This window comes from Branchiostoma lanceolatum, chromosome 8 (assembly GCF_035083965.1).
Source record: "Branchiostoma lanceolatum isolate klBraLanc5 chromosome 8, klBraLanc5.hap2, whole genome shotgun sequence".
Taxonomy (NCBI): Eukaryota; Metazoa; Chordata; class Leptocardii; order Amphioxiformes; family Branchiostomatidae; genus Branchiostoma; species Branchiostoma lanceolatum.
Genome location: NC_089729.1, coordinates 1,991,279 through 2,015,694, shown reverse-complemented (window position 1 = coordinate 2,015,694; position 24,416 = coordinate 1,991,279). Strand labels below are relative to the sequence as shown.

The 24,416-nt window shown below is 46.4% G+C and overlaps 1 protein-coding gene across 5 annotated transcripts in view; it reads right to left on the bottom strand.

The window, feature by feature from the left end:
- The window catches only part of LOC136440019 (ras-associating and dilute domain-containing protein-like), a 58,485-nt gene that overhangs the window by 8,964 nt on the left and 25,105 nt on the right, over positions 1-24,416 (bottom strand). For all 5 annotated transcript variants that reach the window (XM_066435763.1, XM_066435760.1, XM_066435762.1 and 2 more), the window contains 4 exons: positions 17,665-17,848; positions 3,181-3,284; positions 1,824-2,332; positions 1,061-1,199 (listed from right to left, as the gene is read on the bottom strand). In XM_066435763.1, the coding sequence (XP_066291860.1) occupies positions 1,061-1,199; positions 1,824-2,332; positions 3,181-3,284; positions 17,665-17,848 (936 nt within the window). The remainder of the gene's footprint in view (positions 1-1,060; positions 1,200-1,823; positions 2,333-3,180; positions 3,285-17,664; positions 17,849-24,416) is intronic.

Sequence of the window (24,416 nt, the reverse complement as noted above, 5' to 3'; positions counted from 1 at the left end):
ACAGGTTAGAACAGGACCGGTGAGTCAGTAATTCTCGGCAAGGTCAAATAGAGGTTAGGACAGGACAGGTGGGTCAGTAGGTCACCACAAGGTCAAATATAGATGAGAACATGACAGGTGGGTCAGTAGGTCACCACAAGGTCAAATACAGGTGAGGACGGGACAGGTGGGTCAGTAGGTCACCACAAGGTCAAATAGAGGTTAGGACAGGTGGGTCAGTAGGTCACCACAAGGTCAAATACAGGTTAGAACAGGATAGGTGGGTCAGTTATTCACGGCAAGGTCAAATAGAGGTTAGGACAGGACAGGTGGGTCAGTAGGTCGTCAAATAAATCAGGGGTAAAGAAACCTTAGAATGGGATGGTCAAAAAGGTCAGATATGAAAAAGAAATAACAATGTTTTCCAACACCGACACATTCAAGCTCTTTCATAAAGAAGACCTTGTTTCCGTCTACGTAAGTGCCTAGCTGAAGCTAAAGACGAAGACCGAGAATGGCCGTTCAAAAATTCGGGAAAAGAACCCAGAAAAGGCTTGGGCTGAAAAGCTTACCATACTGCACATCCGCTCAGCAACAACGAATCTTACCCGAATTAAAAAAGGTTAAAAAAACATGATTGTAGATGTATCAAGCTGGTACACAAATAACACGAGTTATATCGCCACACATGTAGCGACCAGAGGTAAACAAACGCGTTATATCGCTACACATGTAGCGACCAGAGGAAAAGAAACGCGTTATATCGCTACACATGTGGCGAGCAGAGGTAAACAAACGCCTCGGTATGCAGACTAATCATTGCGCCGCACTTCCTGTTGCCTCCTAGTGGCGAGCTGTTAAAGTGCACAAAGGATAATCAAGGACTCGTCACATGTATCGTTTGACAGGACTACATCAGAAGGTTTGGATATGTCGTGCAAAATTCAGCTGTCCTGTGAGGGAAAGGGTTACCTGAAAACCTACCTTCAGGGCCCTACCTACGTGCAACGGATGTGACCGCGCTTTCACCAATGTGTGATAGGACGCGATCGCACACCTGTAAATCTGTGTGTCGCCTCACCTTAAGCACACCTGGTGCTGTCATGTCCGTGGACAGTTCAGAAGGAGACCCTTCCTTCTTCTTCCCCCTCAGACTCAAGCCGCGCTGGAAGATCTGAGACACCGACTTCGTCTTCCCGAGACTTTTCCGGGCTCGGTTCCTTAAAGACAGGATGTCATGTCGTAAGAAATTATCTATTTCTTGATTTAAAATTCATTGTTACCCGTGCAATGGCAAAGTATTCGCCTTGCACACGGTAGGTCGTGATTTCTATCCCCGGCCGTGTCATACCAAAGATTTCATAAATGGTACATACTGCTTCCGATGCTTAAATAGCAGTCGGCATTCGAATGAATGAATGAATGATTGAATGAATGAATTATTTATTTATCACCGAAAAACAAGGCAGCCTGGCGCTGAAGTGCGTTTTATACTACAATCTTTGCGCGTTAAAACATATCAAAATTCATAACGACAGTAGGAAAGTCTTGAAGTTGAACACCCCACTACCAGTGGACAAGCCCCCTGTTGTCGTAATTGAAAGTTGTGTGGCTCAAGGGCCATTGGAATGTAGATGGGCGCCGTCTTGTGCACCATCTGGTGCGGGAAAGACTTCAACTTATCAATCTACCCCCTAATTATTGTGTATCCATGTCAAAGTCGGGTGACTGTAATAACAGAATCAAATTCAAATTTACCGGAAGGTTCATGTTTTAACCATCAAACATGGCGGACGATGATTACGTTACAGTCACGTGAGTACAAACACCCAATCAGAACTTACTTTGAGGGCTGCCTGACACCGCTGACCTCTGGTGACCCCACCATGCTATACTCATGAGCGGACTTGGGCCGGCCCGAGTTGAATGACGTGTTCGCAGACGACATGCTGGAGTTGCCTGGCGACCCGTTCATCACGTGATTTAGCGAGTGCGTCGAGTCGGACAGTTCAATGGCTTCGCACAAGGACGGTAGGCTACTCGACTTTTTCAGCTTCCCGCTAAAACTCTTCCACTGTCTAGTTTTTACTCTCAAGCGATGATCCTCATCCTTGGCTCCGCCGGTTCCTTCCCAAGACGCGCTCACTCCTTTAAGAAAGTGCCTGTTCCTCCTCCTCCTGGGAGAGTCCCTCCTCTTGCTCCGGTTGTCTCCGGATCGCGAGGAGTCTGCGGAGGATCCGGAGTGTCGCTTGAGCTGCTGGTGGCAGTACTCGGCAAACTCCGCTTCGATGCCGTAGTGCTGTACCAGTCTGCGCTGGCTGGCGGGGGTGCAGCTGTAGATCTGCGCAACGACCTAAGTAAAGGAAAGGAAAGGGATCTCGAACCAGTTTAGCTAAAATGAACTCAATGAACAGATGAGCTAATCTTCCACTGGTCGTGACAGGAAGACAGACGCTATGTACAGTATTTACAGGTTCATTGTACGGGGAAATTCCCCTAGCTCTTTTCGACAAGCAATTTGAACAGTGGACCACGGCTTAACATCCCTTCCTAAGGACTACGATCTTTAACGGTAGCGTGCATGTCGGGTGAGCGACACAGCCGGGATCGAACCCCGGGCTTCTAGTTCCAGAGGCAAGATCGCTAACCACTGGACTACGCACGCTACCCATAAGTAGTGCAAGATGCACAGACTGAAGGTCTCCTGTTATTCTATGCTGGCTAACTAAAACTTTTATCCGTCATTTCTAAATGTATCTTCGATGATAATATTTTTCTTCCCTCAGTGGTTCCCATTACCTACATGCACACGTAGGCGTGTGAACGCGGGAATAAGTCTTTCACTTGTACATGCTGTGCGTTGATGACACCAACTCAATATTATTAAAGAAACTAAGGACGGAAAGTCAAATCATTCCACAAGACCCAAACAGGCTCGGAAAGTTTCATCAGGTTGGTAAGTCACTGAATAAAAAGATTCTTTTTACACAGCCAAGTGATTTATTCAACCGACGTTTCGGTGACCATCTGTCACCTTCCTCAGGGCAATTCTGACTGGTTCACATTGCACTGCGGCACAGGTGTTGCTGCTTACAAATGCATTTTCAAACGCAACGATTTACATATATACAGCCACATGGAGCGGCATCACTTGGTTGTGTAAAAAGAGTGTTTTTATTCAGATAAAGCCCCAGCAGGTACCTCTTGCCTCCAACTGCCCTTGTTCCTGAGCACGAACCTCGGCGTGCTGCGCACACTCACGGCGATCTCTAGGGGGCGCTCTTCTCCATCTAGCAGGATGGCGTCTGTATGAGGAGGTACAGCTGTTTGTTAGTTCAACAGTCATTCATTCCATCCGTCAATTCATTCATTCACTACAATGTAAGCACCGTATACAAACAAAAGCCCGTATTTTGGGGACAGCAAGGTTCAAGCACTCATTCACTCACTCACTCACTCACTCACTCATTCACTCACTCACTCACTCACTCATCCATTCATTCATTCATTCATCCATTCAAGTATCCATTCATTCACTCACTCATTCACTCACACACTCACTCACTCACTCACTCACTCATTCACTCACTTCTTCTTCTTCTTTATTCATCCCTTAGGAGAGCATAGCACATTTAAAATATAACAGTATTGATACATATTTAGAAGACAGAAATATTTACAAATCTCACGGTATATGCCATCCGTCACATCTATATGTCTAAGCCTGTGGCGCTCGTTCACCGTGAATAATTTTTCAACGGCTTATAAGTTGTCATCACACATAATCACATGGTCGTCAGCCCTATCCGCATAGCTTCATCACACTTCAGTTAAATATAACAGTGCTGATACATCTATAAAAGACAAAACATATATACACATCTCACGGCATGTGACGTCTGCCACATCGATATGTCAAAGCTTGTGTTATTTGTTGTTCTTCTGTAGTGCTCGTTTCACTTCTGTCTCTCCTCCCCTTATCGGGTATAATTTTTTTAACGGCTTTTAAGTTGTCGTCACACATAACCACATGGTCATCAGCCCTATTTTCTTTCACAGTTTCCACATTGCGACCCTTACATACATTCTCTGGTGTCCTTTCCTGACTCTAAATACCAGGTATAGTTAAAGCCTCTGTTCGTCTCAGTTCCTGGGTTTTACTATATCAATGTCTGTAAGTTCTTTGTTCTTTGCGCGTGTGTTGCAGGCTGTTGCTATCATTTCCATCTCGTGTGCTCACTCATTCATTCACTCACTCACTCACTCACTCACTCATTCCCTCACTCATTCCCTCACTCACTCACTCATTCACTCACTCACTCATTCACTCATTCACTCACTTATTCACCCACTCACTCACTCACTCACTCACTCACTCACTCACACTCACTCATTCATTCACTCACTCACTCATTCACTCATTCATTCATTCACTCACTCACTCACTCATTCACTCACTCACTCACTTACTCACTCACTCACTCACTCACTCACTCACTCACTCACCCACTCACCCACTCACTAACAAGCTATCTTACCCCCACCTTCTCATTCATTTACTAGACATCAAGAGATTTAAGACATTCTAAAACTAGGGGGCCCAAACCTACACCACTTCTTTATTACATCACAGGCTATCTGCCACCCAAAAATCAAGACCACAGCACGTCCAGGTCAAAAGATACAAAAATTGAAGTTCTGCTGCAGTACCAAGGTCACATACCAGGGGGCCCAAAATCGACCTTGACCTTCGGCTTCACAACACCCGCCCAGATACCAAATATCATCGTAATCCATCCAGAGGTTCTTGAGTTATGCTGACTACAATAGTCCGGAAACACAAACACAAACACACACACACAGACACACCAAAAACAATATCTCCATTTTTCATGGAGATAACAAACCATATAACAACAATGAGGCATCACTTTCAGACACGAATTCCCGAGCATGTGCAGCGTGCAACGAGTGCAATCATCGCAAGGAGGTGCTTCTGCACATGAATCTTCTCACTTGTCTCCCAAGCGTCAAGCCGCATGACCAGTTCATCCATCAGGCTCGGGAGCTCAGGGCACAGTTGGGCGCGCAATGGCCCCGTTCCACTTGACGGCGACCACGCTGCAACCTCGCTGCGACCTCAATCGGATTTGTGTAACCCTTGACTTGGTAATCGGAATATCATGCAACATGTAAAAGTACGACTGAAAAGACAACGAAACACACGAAGTGTACAAAAAAATCGTTTTTTATCCAATGATAATATGAAATTCGTTGAGCGCTCTGTCAAATCGCTCGGTCGCAGCGAGGTCGCAGAGAAGTCGCCGCGCAAGTGGAATGGGGGGCCTACAACACGTCACATCTCAGCGGGCGCTCAACGGAACGTCGCAACACCAGCTGGCCATATTACAAACCTCGAACCATTACGCAAATGTAACGATTTCCCTTTCGGTACTGGAGAAATAATGTATTAATCTGAAGCACAACCAGTTGGTACCCATCTGAGTAATACGTTAAGGCTGTTGTAGTGTCTTCAGCTGAAGTCCAGCCAGTAGGTACCTTTCTGAGTAATGAGGCTGTTGTAAGGCCTTTTGACGTGCTCGAGGCACCTCCTGGATCACGAGGCCCGAATTGTACGTCCCTTCCGAAAGACATATGCAGCTCCAACCAAGACGCCTTTCCCCGATCCGAACCGGATTTCCCGGTTAGCTACTAATTGGACCAGGAGCTCTGACTGTGAGTCTGCTACCAACTGAGCTACAACTTACAAGGACATCCTTATAATGACAAGCATTTCTAGCAACAGAAATACAACAAAGACCTTAAAAGCCTTTCAAGTTAACAAAATTCTATTCAAAACATTTCACAATGGGACATGAACCCCGCTAAGGCCATAGCTTTGTCCAGCACGTACAGCCATTTCCCGCTTCAGTTATCCACAGCAATAGACACACAAACACCAGTTTAGTGGAGGTTAAGTCCTGTCAGTGGTCTGTCTTTTATATAAACCGAATTTTTGAGATTCTGAAGCGATAGACCACAACAGTAGCGCCACGGCACTTAGCGGTTAATAACGAGGGTTTTTGTAGAGGGTCGGTCGACGTCAGATCATGGTGAATATTGTTACAGTTGCTTTTGTAGGGACTTCAAAGTTGTACTTGTAGAACTGAAAGGACAAGTTGAGATCGCCATTAAAATCCAAGCAGATGTGGGGAGGTATTGTCGTTATTTTTTCGTTCTCCCATTGTAAATAAAAGCTAAGTGGCGTTGCGGTAGCTTAATGACAGGTGTTTGGCCCTGAACCCAGAGGTCCTGCATTGAATCCCCTGACATGCCCAGTTGATATTATGCCCTCGGTAAATACACTTAACGTGAATTTTCTTATTTCACTGAAGTGGGAATGAGTATCTAGCTTCGGTTAGGGACGTCCCTAGAAACTTAAATGGAGGTCCCGTGTTTGAGGAGTCACTGTTGCCCTTCGGCGTAACACAGCAGTTTCTGTATCTGTACAGCCAAATTGATATAACCGCCCCTCTATAAAACACATCAGCTTGATGTTCGTTTTCTTGTACTACCCGATGTATGTTCGCTACACCATACCTCTCAATGACAAAAAAGATATGATCCAATTCAATTACCGTAATCCATTTACTGTAATCCCAGCATCTCTACATATTGTGTTCTCTCTTGAAAACGTCAAGCCGAGAAACGCTACACGGATGAGTTTCGTGTTATTTCCTCAGTTGTGCAAATGGCAATTAGGCAAACTGGATTATTTTTCTGTGACGTTAGCCTGGATGCCAGACCCCCAAACTCCCCACACTAGATATTTCAGAGTTTGGGGGTCTGGCAGCCAGGCTACTGTGTCGTGGTCGTGCGGACTGACATCTTGTACCGATTGATTTCACACATTACGGACAGACGGGGCACGAGAAGGTACCGGTTTGCTGAAGAACATAACTCACATAACAGGAAATCCATCCCCTGGATTATAAACACATGCTCCGGCACCTCTATTGTGGCGTGTCAGTCGATTAGCTTCGGTCGATTTCTATTTGGTGAACATTTTTGGATCGGGGTTAAACGAATGATCTGTTGACTTTGTGGCTCCTGCACTTGTATTTTGATTGGTCTATAACAAAATTCCTCTTTATGTGATTATTTTCAGTGTGCCCACCTACTTCACTTGTGCCCTACAGATTTGCCGCAACTCAGAAAGTAAAGTTGGTCCAAATTTGAGATTGTTACCAGGCCATTTGATTCTGACTTCGTCCGTGTCCAAGAGATGGTACCGTCTTATGTGGGATTTATGATTATTAGCGTTCGACGGACGTCGCCCGAGCTCTGTTCAATTTGTGACTGGGCAGGTTTTCAGTGAAAAATATGGTCGACGCTCGGGCGAATTTGAAATTCGGCGAGCTTCCCGCGATCTGCAAAATCGGCCGATGCTCGCATGAATTGTGACGCCGGCTTAACGCCGGCAAGGGAGTTTCGCTGCCGAGGGAGTTATGTAGCCGAGGGACGACCGCCTCTCTATCCAGCCCTTGCTATCCGTTATCCACTATAATGTTCTATCATGGCCTGTAGTGGGACTCATTCAACACACATGCAACGGTTGACACGAGTACGGGTTGTGCGAGGGGTTGGGGCAGGGGGGACGGTAGAATAGAAAGATAGGATAAAATATCAGTCCGGACACTGCGGCCTGGGGTAGAAGACGTAACGTTACCGTTTACAGGTCAAATGCAAGGCAACCTGTCCGTGTTGTCATCAGTATTTGTACTTGTGTCTAGATTTCCATCTATATAGGATGTCCCTGTAGCTCAATCGGTAGCGGCTTCGCAGTTGAGCCTCTTGTTTCCAATTAGTTGGATCCGGGAGACCCCGGATCGAATCCCGGGAAGGGTATCCTTGTCGGAGCTGCACCGTCTTTCGGAAGAGACGAAAAATGGGGGTCCTGTGTTCGAGGAGGTGCCTCCAGCTCGTGACAACAGCCTCATTACTCACATGGGTACCTACTGGCTGAAATAATACAACCTGGTGAATATACATGCAGTCAACTAGTATGTAATCACATCAGATGTGCAGGCACGCGGCGCTACAGCAGCTGGTCATATTACATCGGGTGTAGGATGGACGCAAGATGGGATAAAGCTAGCGTCAGTCCGGAAATCCTGGGCAAATATTATTATTGTTCGCTACCTTCTACAGGTCAAATGGAAGGCAACTTGTCTACGTTTACATGTCATCAGTATTTGTATTTCTGTCTAGATTTCCATCTATACATGTAGTCAACCAGTATATAATCACACCAGATGTGCAGACAGCGGCGATACTGTGAGCAGCTTGTTATATTACACCGGGCGACCTGTCACACCTAGCCTTTCCACATCTAGCTGTAAGCACGGTGACGTAAGCGTGCTTTAAATTAACTAGATAACGATTTTCTTCATGTTCTCTTACGATGTGACAATATCTCGCGACAGAGTAGGCAAAACGACGGCACGAAATTCAGGTGAAATAAGGGAAGACTAAGCTTCGACGTTACCTGTACAGACGACGTCATTTGTCTCACCTGTAGACTCACCTGTTCCGTTCCTTATCATTGATCTGATATCTATAAGCGATCCATTAATAACTGGACACCCGATACGGCCAGGCGGGTTACCGATTAGGCGTGAAAAGCGGTGAAATGAAAACCGTTATGCTGGCCCTGTGTTATACTTAAGTCCCAATTAATTCTTTATTCTTTATTAAAAATTGCAACAAGACAATACATAGTGGAGCGCCAGGCAGCCAAGCTGATGTTGCGGACCACTTAACATTACAATTACATTGAAATACAACAATGAAATACTAGAGACAATTCAGTATACAATTAATTGAAAAAAGGGGTCCAGCTGGGTGGTTCATGGGCTGTTTTTTTGCACTTTCGGGTGTGACCCCTGCGTGGTCCCGTTGGACACAGTGCGGTCAGCCCGGCCGGGACCCCGAATCATTTTAGCTCGGACTTAAAGTCAACGCGGGACCCGGTAACAAATAGACGCCGTGAGCTGACCGTGAGAACACCGGGAGGTCCCCCCCCCCCGTACCTGACAAATTTGTGGCTTCGGGACCCGGCCGGGACTACACCCCTGACGGGCACCGGTGCAATTGGTACCGCAGCATTAATTAGGCACGCCTCCCCACTTCCCAAGTACCGAGGACAGCGTAGGTTCACACCAGATGTTTAGAAAGAGCTCCTTAGGAGAGCTTACCTCCTAAACTTGAAGAAAGTCTTCACGGTGCTTAAACGTCGCCTCAAAAAGGCCAGGAACCACTTAAGAAACACCAGGCACAATGGCACGACCTGAACTGCGACACCCGAGGTACAATCCCGCACACAGAGCCTCTCAAGCGGAAAATGTGTCAAAAAGAAAGCTTTCGCCCCGGACTACCACGGGTAACCTTACCCATGGGTGTGCTAAAGGCCTCTGTGTCACACGCGCTCGCTACACCAGTCACTAGCGTTACCATTCACACTACTGTTGTAAGGGCCCCGGCTCTAGCCTCCTTCGCAGGCTTCCTAGAACGGCGGCGTATATATTTGGGGGAAGGGGGTGACGCAAGTTCTTACACGGGCCAAGGTTCTCTAATGCCGGCAAGGGAGTTTCGCTGCCGAGGAAGTTATGTCGCCGAGGGACGACCGCCTTTCTATCCAAAAGAATAAAAGATAGAAAGGCGATCGTCCCTCGGCGACATAACTTCCTCGGCAGCGAAACTCCCTTGCCGGCATTAGAGAACCTTGGCCCGTGTAAGAACTTGCGTCACCCCCTCTCCAAATATATACGCCGCCGTTCTAGGAAGCCTGCGAAGGAGGCTACCCGGCTCGACACAGCCGTCGCTAGCCTGGTAGCCATGCCATCGGAAGCTCCCCGGTATCTCTACGGTGCTGGGATGGCTGCCTGCCCGCCGAGGCCCATAAGCGGACAACGATTAGTTTTTTTTAAGGTGTTGAATTCAATTACTTCGCTCACGAACGGTAGTTAACAGAAAGGCCGACTGGAAAGAGAGACTGTCAGAAAAGAAAAAGCCAATACTTAATATGACTGGGGCCCTATTAAAGCGACTCGTGCAGAGTTGTGACCAGGCTAAGTCGCCGTACGATTGGGTTGCGGCAGCGAACGTAAAGCATTTCTGCGAAAGTCGTAGAAGGGTCTTACAAAACTCAGCTGCCAGTACCGCAGATCATTGTCGATGATATCCTCGCTGAAATATCGTGAAAAAGGCACAGGTAGACCCACAACCTTTTTGATGCCGTAGGGGCAGTGGGTTGTTATGTTTGCTTGTTTGAACCTTTGTTTATTCATGATAAGCTCAAATCGGCACGCTGGCCGCTTTTCATTGAGGTCATGAGGGAAGAGGTAGCAGCATGTCAGTGGATCCAAACCCAGGACCTCTGGGTTCTGAGCTGAACATCCAAACCGTTACGCCAACGCCACTTACATGAAATATCGCATTAGACAAAAAAAGCACGACTAACGAGACGGTAAAGTACATAAACTGCACCACATACTAACAATGGGTCCCGGGTAAGACGTAAAGCCCCTGTCACACTTGTGCGTATAGACCGTTGAAGTCCGCATGAGTTGCGCATTAACATGATTTTGGTTTAGGTTAAGTTTGCAGCCGAGTAAGTGATTTCTTCACTCAATCACTAGTCTGCACAGCGGTTGGTCAAAATAGAAAACAACTTTTCCCCCGCAAACCTTATTTAAACGAAAAAAATGTTAATGCGCAACTCACGCGCACTTGAATATACGCACAAGTGTGACAGGGCCCTAAGTGACAGGGGCGGCCGAGTGTACAACTCTAAGAGGTTTGTTTATGTAGGTCGCCTGTACAAGTAGGGCACTGGACAAACCGGGAGGAGGGCATTGTTTACGTTTTGAAAAATAAACAATGTGGTGGTTAAACATGATCGTTACAGAGTATGTAAACAAACGCACCATTATTGTCAACCACATCAGAACCGTTCAACAGAAGGAAAGACAAGCTGACACTACAACCAGCAACAAAAGGATAAGGGTCCGCTCACACTTGTGCGTGCATTCAAGTCCGCATGAGCTGCGTATTGACAATCTTTTTTGCGGCCGAATAATTAATTTGTTTCGGTTCGATAACCAGACCGCACACACGCGCGCACACACACACACACACACACACACACACACAAACACACACACACACGCGCACGTACACACGCACACACGCGCATACACACACTCACGCACACACAAATACGCGTGCAAACGCACGCACACACAAACACACATTTTCATGGTGCTTATAAGCACAAAAAGCATAATAAAAGCGCACTCGCAAAGGAGCCAACATGTAAGTACCAGTCCGCTCCAGCGGCGCGCGGCCGGTGACGCCCCCCTCCCCTGAATGGAAACATCAGAAGTGGTCCTTAATTCTGCACGCCTACATCCCCGTCATAACGCCGCTATTGTGCCGCTATTGTGCCGTGGCTGCTCGGCTGACGATTCCCGACGTTTGAAGACTAAACTAACGCCACACATAGGCTTTAAGACCCCAGTAAGGACAGTATGGGATTGCATTCGTCACTTCGGATGGTGACGTAAAGCCGACGTTTATGAGGAAGCTTCAGGCATTAGCCTCAGGAGTCAAACCTCTGCACGTAAAAGAAACCAACGTATCAAGACGAGACTCGAGGGGTGACCCATCATCACCTCTAGATCCTTACTTTTATAACGTCAACTTTCAAGAGAAAGTCTGTCTATTTCACCTGTTCTAGTGTTTTCGAATTTAATAATTTCACCTCATGTATATCACCAGAAAATAATATCCAAGCAGATCAGGACCCTAAAGGTCAGGCCTTGGGTCCAGTCAGAAACCGACACGACTTTTGCCAAAAAAAGGCAGCTTGGAGATCACTAAATAGGAAAGCGTTTACAAAACGCCACAGAACACGTGAAAAAGGACTGTCCGCGTACAGCTCATTATTGGTAGTAGCCTAACAGTTGAGCTCCTGGTTCTAAATAGTTATTTTACTAGGAGACCCTAGTTCGAATCCGGGGAAGGGAGCCCTGGCTGGAGCTGCATTAATCTTTCAGAAGGGCCGTAAAATGGGGATCCCGTGATCGAGGAGGTGCCTCGAGCACGTTAAAAGGCACTACAGCAGCCTCACTACTCAGACGGGTACCTACGACTGTACTTCAGATGGATATAGGAATATAAAACCAAACCGATACCCCACGCGTCTGCTTGGAGATGACGTCAGTCCCACCTTTGATCGGTCCGGGTTGTAGGAGCACAAAGGACGGCAACTGTTTACCAGCCGGACTCCTTGTCGGTACGCTACTGTACTACAGGAGTGTACACTACAGACCTGTGTCGGTTCCTTGCTGTACAGGAGTGTACGCTACTTATATGTGGGGAGGGGAAATCCGATACGTGACGTTTACTAAACAGAGGGGTTGAGCGCGTGAATGGACCAGTGGCGGTCCCGGGTCGTGGGAAGGTCCCGGGTCGCTCATGGGACAGGGAGGGGTCGAGATTTGGCGTGAGCTGCTCAATTGGCGTGAGCTGCTCAAATATAAGGCACAGAATGCACCACAAAGCGCAAAACACCCACCGAGGAAGCGTATTTAGGTAGAAAAAATCCGTATGCTGGAGAAAGAAAAGAGGGGATTCAAAGAGATTGGATATACACCGACCGACAGGCCAGGGGAGTCAAGAATGACTGAAATAAAGTCTGTCGAGTTTACTATGAAGGTCAAAACTTTCTTGTGAGTATCGAAATGTTAACGTTACAAAGTTGATATTCGGAGGGAACATCTTTGCCAGATGACACGTCTTATAGCTATCCAGGAAAAAGATAAATACTTCACAAATAGAAACCCTATACCCCCCCCCCCAAAGATAGCAAAGTATTAACAATTTTCAAACAAGATCACAAAACAACATTCCAAGCAGTGGCCACCAGCGTTCTTACCTGTCTTATAACAGGTGTACCAACAGGTGTGTCATAACAAGTGTATTTTGACAGGTGTATTCTGACAGGTGTACAACAAGGACTGACCTCGCCTCCGAACAAGTACCAAGGTCACGGCTGATTACAAATGGCCGCCATCTTGGGAGCCTACCCTGACCTTTGACCCATCAGCGTGTAACGCTTTCGCGAGACATTTTCAACAAACCAACGCGCAGACAAACTTTGTTATGACTACAGGTACTTCACATATTTCAGTTCAACTATTTCCAAACAGTTTGGCATTCTAAACGGTTGTTTTATACCACGCGTGTGCGATTTGAGTAGCAGGAGAGCTTAGTGTGCGTACATAAACAAACGGCGCTCATGTTGGCTAAACATTACTGAACCTTTCGGCAAACTTCCTCAAAACAAAGGTAAATAGACGGCCTAGGTAGCAAGTACTGACAAGTTACAGTAACGTTAACTACTGTGAATTTCAAGCTGGTCACCTTCGTTTGATTACACACAGGAAAATCAGAACTGACAAATGTTTTTCTTCAAATATCTTTAAAACTATAAGTATAACGTTGAAGATTTACAGAATAGCTGACTCAAGATGCTATGCTCGAGTATATAACACGTGGAATCTACAATGTATATCTACCAGCAAGTTTAAATGTAAACGTTTTAAGGCTTTCCAACATGGTTGGCTTCGACGTTAAAACATCCTAGTTTTAAGTAGCCATTCTTAGAAGCATGGAAGAGAGAATTGTAGAAGCGTGAGATATCACAATGTTATGTAGCTCACGTTTCTCTTATGTGTCATACGGCAGTCACGCTTCGACTACTATTGTTTACAGTCTCGGCTGGTGTGTGTATCACATGTCGACTGTGGTGACCGTTTCGCCCGTAGCACACAGTCCGGGATGAATTACAACGGCAACGGTTGTGGTGATTTTAAAAGCTAGTCATAGCGTTTCGGCAGCTGAGGTCTCTATAGTTTGAATATCTTGCACGATGGGGTGCAAAAGACTATTCAATATAAGTTCACGCTCGCAAGGCGGTGTCATAGCTGAAATATTATGACTGTTCAGTTCTTTTCTACACAATGGCTTTGTACATGTACATCAGATGCTGTGACTTCTGTATCATTCCGGGAGTATGCTAGTTATGTCTGGTTCGTGCCAATACAAATCCCGGGCATAACTTCATGGTGATTTCGTGACACAAATAAAAAAACAGCTTACCTTGTCAAGCTTTAACATAAAGCATTCAGAGTCTCCAGAATCTCTGCATGGCAATCACCCAACGGTTTCTTGTATGTCCATTCTTAGGTCCATGTTTTAACATACTGTATCGGTACAGACGGTGAAATAGACTGGGTGTTTGGGAAAGGGTGTTGATTAGATCTTGTATTCCCGAGCACTTCAGAAGAAGCCCTTGAGAAGTTGTTGAAGCGAGACTATCCCCCACCCCACCCAGACCAAAGCCCGAACCGACCGTCGCACCGGCAAACTTTGGTCCTGTTGGGGCACGCCTCAAAACATCACACGGCGTCCGTAAACGAAGAATGTCTCTGTCCTCGCATGGCATCCCCCTACAGTATATATAGTTCACATGTTTTAACTTGCTGACATTTGCTTTGGTTCTTTTAGTTTTATTAAGATGATTATAATTCTTAAAAGTTGCCTCATTATGAAACCTAAGGGGTCAGGAAGGTTGAACAAATGACTGAACGCACAGAGTATGATAAACTGAATAATAGATTCTTCATTTTTGTTCTTTACATGTTCTTATTCTATAGGCTTTGGAATTGACTTTGGCATTCTACGTCAGATTAGTATCCGTTTTCCAACATTTTCTCCAATTTAAGGCATATATTTTCTCATTTTGCAGCTGCTTTGTACAATTAACAGTGTGGTCGATAATGTTTGTGCGATGTCATCCATATAATCAAATCAACACGTCCTAAAGTCTCTCACAGTGAAATGAAATGATGTCGATTACGAGTGGACTAAGAACTTGTGAAGCCCTCCCGTGCCGGAGTGACAGGTGGGGGTCTGCGGGGGGTCTCCGCCGAACCGGAACCGCTACAATGTGGCTCTACAGGGGTACTCGGGGTCACCTGTATTTGCACAGGTATACAGTATTAGGGATGGGTCAATGCCCTCGGACGTTACCATATTTGGTGCGTTGCCAAATAAGGCTTCGGATGAAAAGAAATGAAAAGCAGGGAAAGTAAAGTAACCATGAATCACCATACCGAACAATGGGTAGGGACAACAATGGGAACATATAAGCTGGTATATTACAATAGACGTCCCGATTCCAAAGCAGGCCGTGGTAAATCAGGCAGCTAAAGCCCCCCTCTCACTAGGCCCGCGGCACGCTGGCGGCGTCGCTGCGGCCGATCGAATTGAAAAAGCGCTCAACAAATTTCATCGCCAAAAAACGAATCTTTTTAAAGCTTTGTGTGTTTTGTTGTCTTTTTGGTCATACTTGTACGTTTTGAATGATATTCCTATTATAAAGTGAAGGGTAACACAAATCCAGTTTAGGACGCAGCGACGCCGCCAGCGTGCCGCGGGTCCAGTGAGAGGGGGGCTTTACATGCTGTCGATGTCGAGTCATTGGCCCATGGGAAATGCACTTCACACAACGATCCTCACTTCACCCAGGTGTAAAAATGGGTACCTGACTTCGGTTGGGGAGGTAAAAGGAAGGAAGGAGAGGAATGAGCCCCACCTTCCAATATCATGCCCTAAACACAGTGGAGAGCATCCCACTGCCACTACGGCCTCAGAAAAGCGATTGGACTATCTTTACCTAATCAAGTTTATTGTTCTACGTATGTAGCACTGTTGAAACAAGTAATTAAACTTGACTGCCCTACCATGTGGCTGCTACACATATTTTGGACAATATTTCAAACTGTTTGGATAGGACGTTAAATGCATTGCACACTATGGAAATTGACATGTGTTTCGTTTCACAATGTCTGTCGCAACGTAGCAAGAATATGAACGTCTTTGTGCTGTTTACATACTCAAAATGTGGAGAAACGTTGCTCTGATATACAGTCAATGGTACTATTAGGCCTTCGGGTTACTTCGTGACAGTCACGAGTCTTTGGGAAAACTAGGAACTGAAAGCCAGAATCAGATGACTTTCGTGTGACGTGTTCAACCGTAACAACGCGGCCAGGGTGTGTGTGGAAAAGCGAAAGTTGTTGCAATAGGTCAAAGTCATAATAATCTGCCATTGGCGTTCCAGAAAGGATTCTTTTTATAATAATCAAACAACAACAACAAAAATATCACTTCAGGCCTTCATTATCTACCATTCTCTTGTACTTAATGTTAAAGTCCTTTCCGCACCGGCGACGCGCATCTCTGTTTCAGTAGCCCTTGGGCCGCACAACTTTGTGCAATCACTAGAGCGGGGGGCTAGTCCACTGTTAGTGGTCTACTATTTCCAAAATGCAGAGTGATAAGCAGAGAATGTCAAAAGAAGCCTGTAACGTTACCATTTCCAAAAGTACTTGGTATGACTCGACCTACGTAATTCAAGGCGAACACTAATTTTGCCATTGCACCGGTCCCAAACTTGAACTTTACACGGAATGCTAACGGAGAATGGAACGAGAGTTATTCGGAGCGTGTGCCAGTAAGACTGAAGTTTACACCCTAGAACGGTGCACCAGGTAAGCCTTTAAACCAATGCGGCCGAGAACGTTGAGCCGACAGCTGGTTTGAACCGTACACATTGATTAACGCTTAATCCACGGCGCTCAGCAAGGCATGTCTACCTTAAACACTGAATGGTCAGGAGCTATCAACAGCAGTTTACCAGACAGCGCCCGACTGGGACAGGCGTGCGACACAAACAAGACAGAGACGGCAAACTTCACTCCGCATACCGATATTGCTTTGAGGTCCTTCGAGTCCCACAGACCCCAAAAAAGGAGCACCGAGGATGTGTAGCCATGTTGAACTCTGTATATTTGAAAGCACAAAACACAGAGAGGCACACACACACACACAAATACACCCCCCCACACACACACATACACCCCCCCCACACACACACACATACACCCCCCACGCACACATACACACTCACACACATACAAACACGAACACACACAGGCCCAAAAAGCCAATCCATTCTCTTGGAGAAAAGTACTAAACTCTAGAAAAAACTCTAGGAGATAGTAATCCGTCATAAGCTTTTGAAGAAGGGTGGCTGAGGAAGTTTTTGAAAAAACCCTTTCTTAAGCTTTATAAACCTTCCTCAACCTTAATTTTTTTCAGGTAGTACCTTATAGCAAGGTGATAATGCAAATTAGTATGATGTCATGACTACGTCATCAACATTTATAAGGCCACGCCCCTTTTTTTAGAAAAAACGCTCTCCTTGGCTTGTGCTTCGATGTTCATCAATATAACTTTGAAGGAATGTACATGATAGTAATACTTGAAGAAAGATGCGTGCCTACGAGTATATTTTGAAATATCGATTTTTGGCAATTTTTAAAAAAATTCCTCAGCCACCCTTCAACAATACCTTAAGCCGGGGGACGGTACAGGCTTCCATCCACCTTTGACCTGCCAGTGTCAAGTGTTCGACATTGGAAATTCGTCATATATACACTGTTTTCTTCTGTTAGATAATCATAAGTAGTTGTAAACTTCCCGATGACGTACCTCCTTCCTGTACTTGGAACAGTACCCTCCCCTCCCCATCACTGGCCGGTCCGAGGTTGAACTTCTCTTCTAGGGTGGGCACGAGATCTTCTACCGTGGTCGTATTGCGCACGCGCACGGCCTTGGTCACCTCTCGTTCCCCGTCCTCGTAGTAAAACCGAAGGGCACCCTCGTACTCGGTTTTCTGAAAATACAATATTTTGTGGAGTCAGAAACACTTTCTATACAAAAAATAGATGCAGTTATTTTTGTCTTATCTATAAATCTTAATGGTAGTCCCTTCAGTTAAAATAGATGCCCTTTTTTTGTCTTATCTATAAATCTTGAGGGTAGTCCCTTCAGTTAACTGAATAACTGATTTCCAAGGGAGTCCTTACAAAATCATAACACATCAGGATACAAAAAGGATAACTTAACATGAATTGAATGAATTATACATTCACGGTGATATAGCATATCATTATATGTACCAATATTGTATACAACGTTAAGAGAAAACTTCCGGTTACCTTCTAAAACTAACTAAACGTTACGTCGATGAAGGTAATAAGATAGGCAAGGTAACAGTTACTGATTCAGAAGCAAATGTTGCCCAAATCTATCCAGTTGCTTGAGTAAATTGTTACTTTGGGAAACTAGATGTCACTGTAAATGCAGAAATGTTCGCGGTGGTCTTATGTTCGCGGCTTTCGCGGCGACCGTTTCACCGCGAACTTGAAACCACCTCGAACATTTTTGTCTAATACTGTAGCAGTAAGTGACTAAAGCGCTGCCGCAAACTAAAAATCACCGCGAACCCTCCATTTCCACCTTAGCACGAAATAAAAACCGGCGAACTTAAATGCATTTACAGTAAAAGGAGCCATTTCCTTTTTTTCATTATGTCGAAGTGATTTACTCCTGAACAAATGTAGTGTTAGGTCCACATTGAAGTCCACTGTATGGTTTCCATCAAGTAAACTAAACGGGTTAGCACGTCAGTTCCGGTCTACAGCAAACATCGTGATTGAATCGAGGGTACAGAAAAAGGGCACACGGTTTATTGTCTTCGGTTTGGCAGATGAAAGGGAAACAAAGGAAGGCGGCAGGAAGGCGGCGGTTGGGCGTAGAGGCGCTTCCCGCTTTTAGCACACACAACTTGTCACACAGACGCTACATTGTGCGCCGTGAGTGGCAACATGGGGCTCGCTACAATGTAGCTGCGTCATGTCGCCACACGCCCTCCCTACACACACGCACCTGCGATATGCCGTACAGGTGAACATGGACACCTGTCAGACGTCATACAGGTGGATTTGTGACACCTGTTATACGTCAAACAGGTATATATTTGACAACACCTGTTATACGAAATACAGTTGTATATGTGCCACCTGTCACACGTTATACGATGTATATGTGACACCTGTCATACGCCATACAGGTGTATATGTGTCGCCTGTCGTACGTCATACAGGTATAAATGCTGTACCTATCATATGCCATATAGGTGTAAATGTACTACCTTCCATACGTCATACAGATGGACATGGGACACCTATCACACGCCATACAGGTGTATTTTTGCTACCTGGTATACGCCATACAGGTTGATATCATGCACATATGTCATATGTCATACAGGTGGATATGTGCCACCGATCATACGTCATACAGGTGAACATGGGGCATACAGGTGTATATGTGCCACCTGTCAAACGTCATACAGGTTGATATCTTGCCCCTGTCATACGTCATACAGGTGTATCGGTGCCATCTGGCATTAGCCATCCAGGCGTATAGTGATGAGTTTTGCAGCAGGTCGACTCTGTGATCGCCTGGATACCAGACCTTTCGCGCGATGCGATGATAAGCCCTTTTGGGTGGGGAAGACCTAGTAGTAGGGATAGAGTTGGCACCTGGGAGCGCTTGGCAGCTGAACCCTGATTTCTATAATTAGTGGGCCGTGTGCTATCTGTGGTCTGGCACCCAGGCTAACTCTGTGAGCGTTAAAGCTGCGGTGTGATGTTCGTTTGTTACCGGGGTGTCCCCTCCAGCGCTCCGCTGCGCCGAGTTTAAAGCCGCCGTGTGATGTTCGCTTGTTACCGGGGTGTCCCCTCCAGCGCTCCGCTGCGCCGAGTTTAAAGCTGCGGTGTGATGTTCGTTTGTTACCGGTGTGTCCCCTCCAGCGCTCCGCTGCGCCGAGTTTAAAGCCGCGGTGTGATGTTCGTTTGTTACCGGTGTGTCCCCTCCAGCGCTCCGCTGCGCCGAGTTTAAAGCCGCGGTGTGATGTTCGTTTGTTACCGGTGTGTCCCCTCCAGCGCTCCGCTGCGCCGAGTTTAAAGCCGCCGTGCGATGTTCGTTTGTTACCGGGGTGTCCCCTCCAGCGCTCCGCTGCGCCGAGTTTAAAGCCGCCGTGTGATGTTCGTTTGTTACCGGGGTGTCCCCTCCAGCGCTCCGCTGCGCCGAGTTTAAAGCCGCGGTGTGATGTTCGTTTGTTACCGGGGTGTCCCCTCCAGCGCTCCGCTGCGCCGAGTTTAAAGCCGCCGTGTGATGTTCGTTTGTTACCGGGGTGTCCCCTCCAGCGCTCCGCTGCGCCGAGTTTAAAGCCGCGGTGTGATGTTCGTTTGTTACCGGGGTGTCCCCTCCAGCGCTCCGCTGCGCCGAGTTTAAAGCTGCGGTGTGATGTTCGTTTGTTACCGGGGTGTCCCCTCCAGCGCTCCGCTGCGCCGAGTTTAAAGCCGCGGTGTGATGTTCGTTTGTTACCGGTGTGTCCCCTCCAGCGCTCCGCTGCGCCGAGTTTAAAGCCGCGGTGTGATGTTCGTTTGTTACCGGTGTGTCCCCTCCAGCGCTCCGCTGCGCCGAGTTTAAAGCCGCCGTGTGATGTTCGTTTGTTACCGGTGTGTCCCCTCCAGCGCTCCGCTGCGCCGAGTTTAAAGCCGCCGTGTGATGTTCGTTTGTTACCGGTGTGTCCCCTCCAGCGCTCCGCTGCGCCGAGTTTAAAGCTGCGGTGTGATGTTCGTTTGTTACCGGGGTGTCCCCTCCAGCGCTCCGCTGCGCCGAGTTTAAAGCTGCGGTGTGATGTTCGTTTGTTACCGGGGTGTCCCCTCCAGCGCTCCGCTGCGCCGAGTTTAAAGCCGCCGTGTGATGTTCGTTTGTTACCGGTGTGTCCCCTCCAGCGCTCCGCTGCGCCGAGTTTAAAGCCGCCGTGTGATGTTCGTTTGTTACCGGTGTGTCCCCTCCAGCGCTCCGCTGCGCCGAGTTTAAAGCTGCGGTGTGATGTTCGTTTGTTACCGGGGTGTCCCCTCCAGCGCTCCGCTGCGCCGAGTTTAAAGCTGCGGTGTGATGTTCGTTTGTTACCGGTGTGTCCCCTCCAGCGCTCCGCTGCGCCGAGTTTAAAGCCGCCGTGTGATGTTCGTTTGTTACCGGTGTGTCCCCTCCAGCGCTCCGCTGCGCCGAGTTTAAAGCCGCCGTGTGATGTTCGTTTGTTACCGGGGTGTCCCCTCCAGCGCTCCGCTGCGCCGAGTTTAAAGCCGCGGTGTGATGTTCGTTTGTTACCGGGGTGTCCCCTCCAGCGCTCCGCTGCACCGAGTTTAAAGCTGCGGTGTGATGTTCGTTTGTTACCGGGGTGTCCCCTCCAGCGCTCCGCTGTGCCGAGTTTAAAGGTCGCCACGTACAGAGGATTATCAAGGACAAGCGTTATCTTATTCAGTAATTAACGATCATAAATCTTGTTGTTCTTTGGCGTTACCATGGCAACAGATCGTGCTTTTGTTGACGTAAGGATATGAGTACCGGTAAGTAGTTTCCGGCGACTTGTATGGAGCTAGGCTCAAGGTTTGGATGTTTTTCTTCATGACCGCGGTATTTCAACTCTTTGTTTCCGTGTTGTTTTGGCCGTTTTGAAACAACTCAAACAGAGGTAATTTCCGTTCAGGGGAAGCAGTTTACTTTATTACAGTTACTTGATTTTAAGTGTAGGTTGAAAGAAAAGTGCTATGGGGACTCAAATTCAAAGTACTTTTTTTTATAGGCAAGAAATCAGCCAGCCAGCCAGCCAGCCAGCCAGCCAGCCAGCCAGCCAGCCAGCCAGCCAGCCAGCCAGCCAGCCAGCCAGCCAGCCAGCCAGCCAGCCAGCCAGCCAGCCAGCCAGCCAGCCAACCAGCCAGCCAACAAACCAAAAAACCAACCAACCAACCAACCAACCAACCAACCAACCAACCGACCCACCCACCCACCAACCAACCAACCCACCCACCCACCAACCCACCCACCAACCAACCAACCCACCAACCAACCAACCCACCGACCGACCGACCGACCAACCAACCAACAAATGTAAATTATGATCAATTTATATTCATATACCTATAAACCGACAGACAGACAGACCAACCAATGACAGACAAACAATGCAGCCTCCCGCCTAGACGTGTAAGAGAGACGAAACATTTGTTTTCCCGGCTGTTTTTCTTGGCACTTTTATGGTTCAGCGTTCCATGGCAGTTTTGGAAGCTTTCATTCAGATAAGAATTTCTTTTGCTAACATTGGAATGTTTTGGATCCAGTCGATCCGATTCCACATGTACAAAGGCTCTATCACAAGTCCGCCCAACCGTCCAGACACGCACAATCCTTACCGTTAAACTTTTCAACGCCACATAGACTTGACATTCGTTACCCAAAAACACTTGTTTTTTTTCAATCTTCGCGCAGAATTCTTGCTTTTCTGGTTTTCAACGCCCTTGAATTGTCTGGTTTCACCGTTTTGAAATTCTTTTCAAACCACCAGAAATTGACATAACATCTACCAACATATATTATTCCACTAAGATACATAACTCCGCCACCCTGAAAAGATATGTTCCAACAGAGCTCCAACCCAACGTCCTCCAGTATAATGCACTCTTGTATATCTAAACTGTGCGTACCTGGGGGTGCTGCACTAGAGATCTCTCAAACCCACTGTTTTTCAAAGTGGCGGATTAATATAACCCGGTGGATTAATGTTAATGGAGGTTACATTTAAAAAAAGAAACCGTTACGTTGTTTCAAGTTCACGGTCGTCTGGCAGCCGATGATGGGGCTCTGATTTCCCGTATCTGTTGTCAAAGACACGTCTGGAATCTATTTTTACCTCACGGAAACAAGAGCCTGTGGTTTACTCAATATGATTCTGTATTTTCATATTTCGCGGCTTGACGTCACTGTTACATAGTCTCTGCCATGCCTTTCGGAAGCTTCAAAAATATAACATAAATTGTCCAGTTGGCGCGAATATTTTGCTAATGGAGTTAGCTAGCTTACTCATAGCTGGCATTTTTCTGTAATCTAGCTCGTCAGGTTAATGATTTACTCGATTTAGCCTGAATCCTACTGTTTTTATCACTAGCCGAAGGCGCCTGTTAGAGGCTATCCCTTTCCAGGGGAGCGGCACGTAACGCGGCCTGGGCGGTAAAGTTTCCCGGCACAGTTTAGTAAACACAAGGTGTGAATTCCCCTGTGGTAACCCTGAATACGCGCCAGAAGTACGGCAAGCAGCGTCGTGAATGGTCGGACATATGTCGGCATGAAAGCGCGCGAAGCTTACTTTACATGTTACCTTGGTCTCCTGTTTTGATAAGCCTTCTGAAGGCTTCGCAAGACCATCGTAAAATTCCTCGCAAAAACGCCTTATAACCAAGACTTACTTCACATGGTCTCCTGTTTTTGGTAAGACGTGCTATGAAGGTTTCGTAAGAAAGACTATCGTAAAATTCGACGTTTTGAAAAAAAAAAAAACACGCTTACTTTACATAGTCGTCTGCTTTTGGTAACGCTTATGAAGAATATCGTAAAATTCGACGACTATATCTATAAGCCCTATTCACGAAGTTAATCATATGATGTGGACAAAACGTGTTTAAATATGTGCAGTCTAACAAACGGTTATCAACATGGTTGAAATTGAAGGATATGATTAGGCTTACATCTGTTTTTATGAAATCACGTGACAATCACTTTACATGCATGGTTTTCTGCTTTCGGTAACATATTGCTACAGTATTGGACAAAAATGTTCGAGGTGGTTTTAAGTTCGCGGTGAAACGGTCGCCGTGAAAACTGCGAACATAAAACCACCGCGAACCTTTCTGCATTTACAGTAACATCTAGTTTCCCAATTAAGGTAACAGTTTACTCAATCAACTGAATCAGTAACTGTTACCTTGCCTATCTTATTACATTCATCGACGTAAGGTTTAGTTAGTTTTAGAAGGTAACCGGAAGTGTTCTCTTAACGTTGTATACAATATTGGTACATATAATAATATGCTATATTACCGTGAATGTATAATTCATTCAATTCATGTTAAGGCTTGGTAGGATAATGGTCAGCTTAGACTGAATGGCCATGACGCCAAAATAGTGTTAAATCTATGCAGTGTGGCTGAAGACAATACAACGAATGAAAGTGAGGAAGAAAAACCACGTTATGATATTACGGCAAATACTTACAATGAATTAAACATCCCACTAGAGGGGCAGATATTCCAGGCAAAGCTATATCAGCGAGAAAATGAGTACTCTTTAAAGTAATTTCGATTTCGAAGGAAAGCTATAGAGGCGAGGAGGGTTGCCTCAAACTTCAATCTCTTATTTTTGGAGAGCACAGTCCTACCCATCATTTCATCTGTATATACTTCTCGAACTCACAAACAGTGAAACAAACAAAGAAACAAACAAACCTCAAAAGAAACAAACGCCAGCGAAAACATAAACCGTCTTACCAAGTC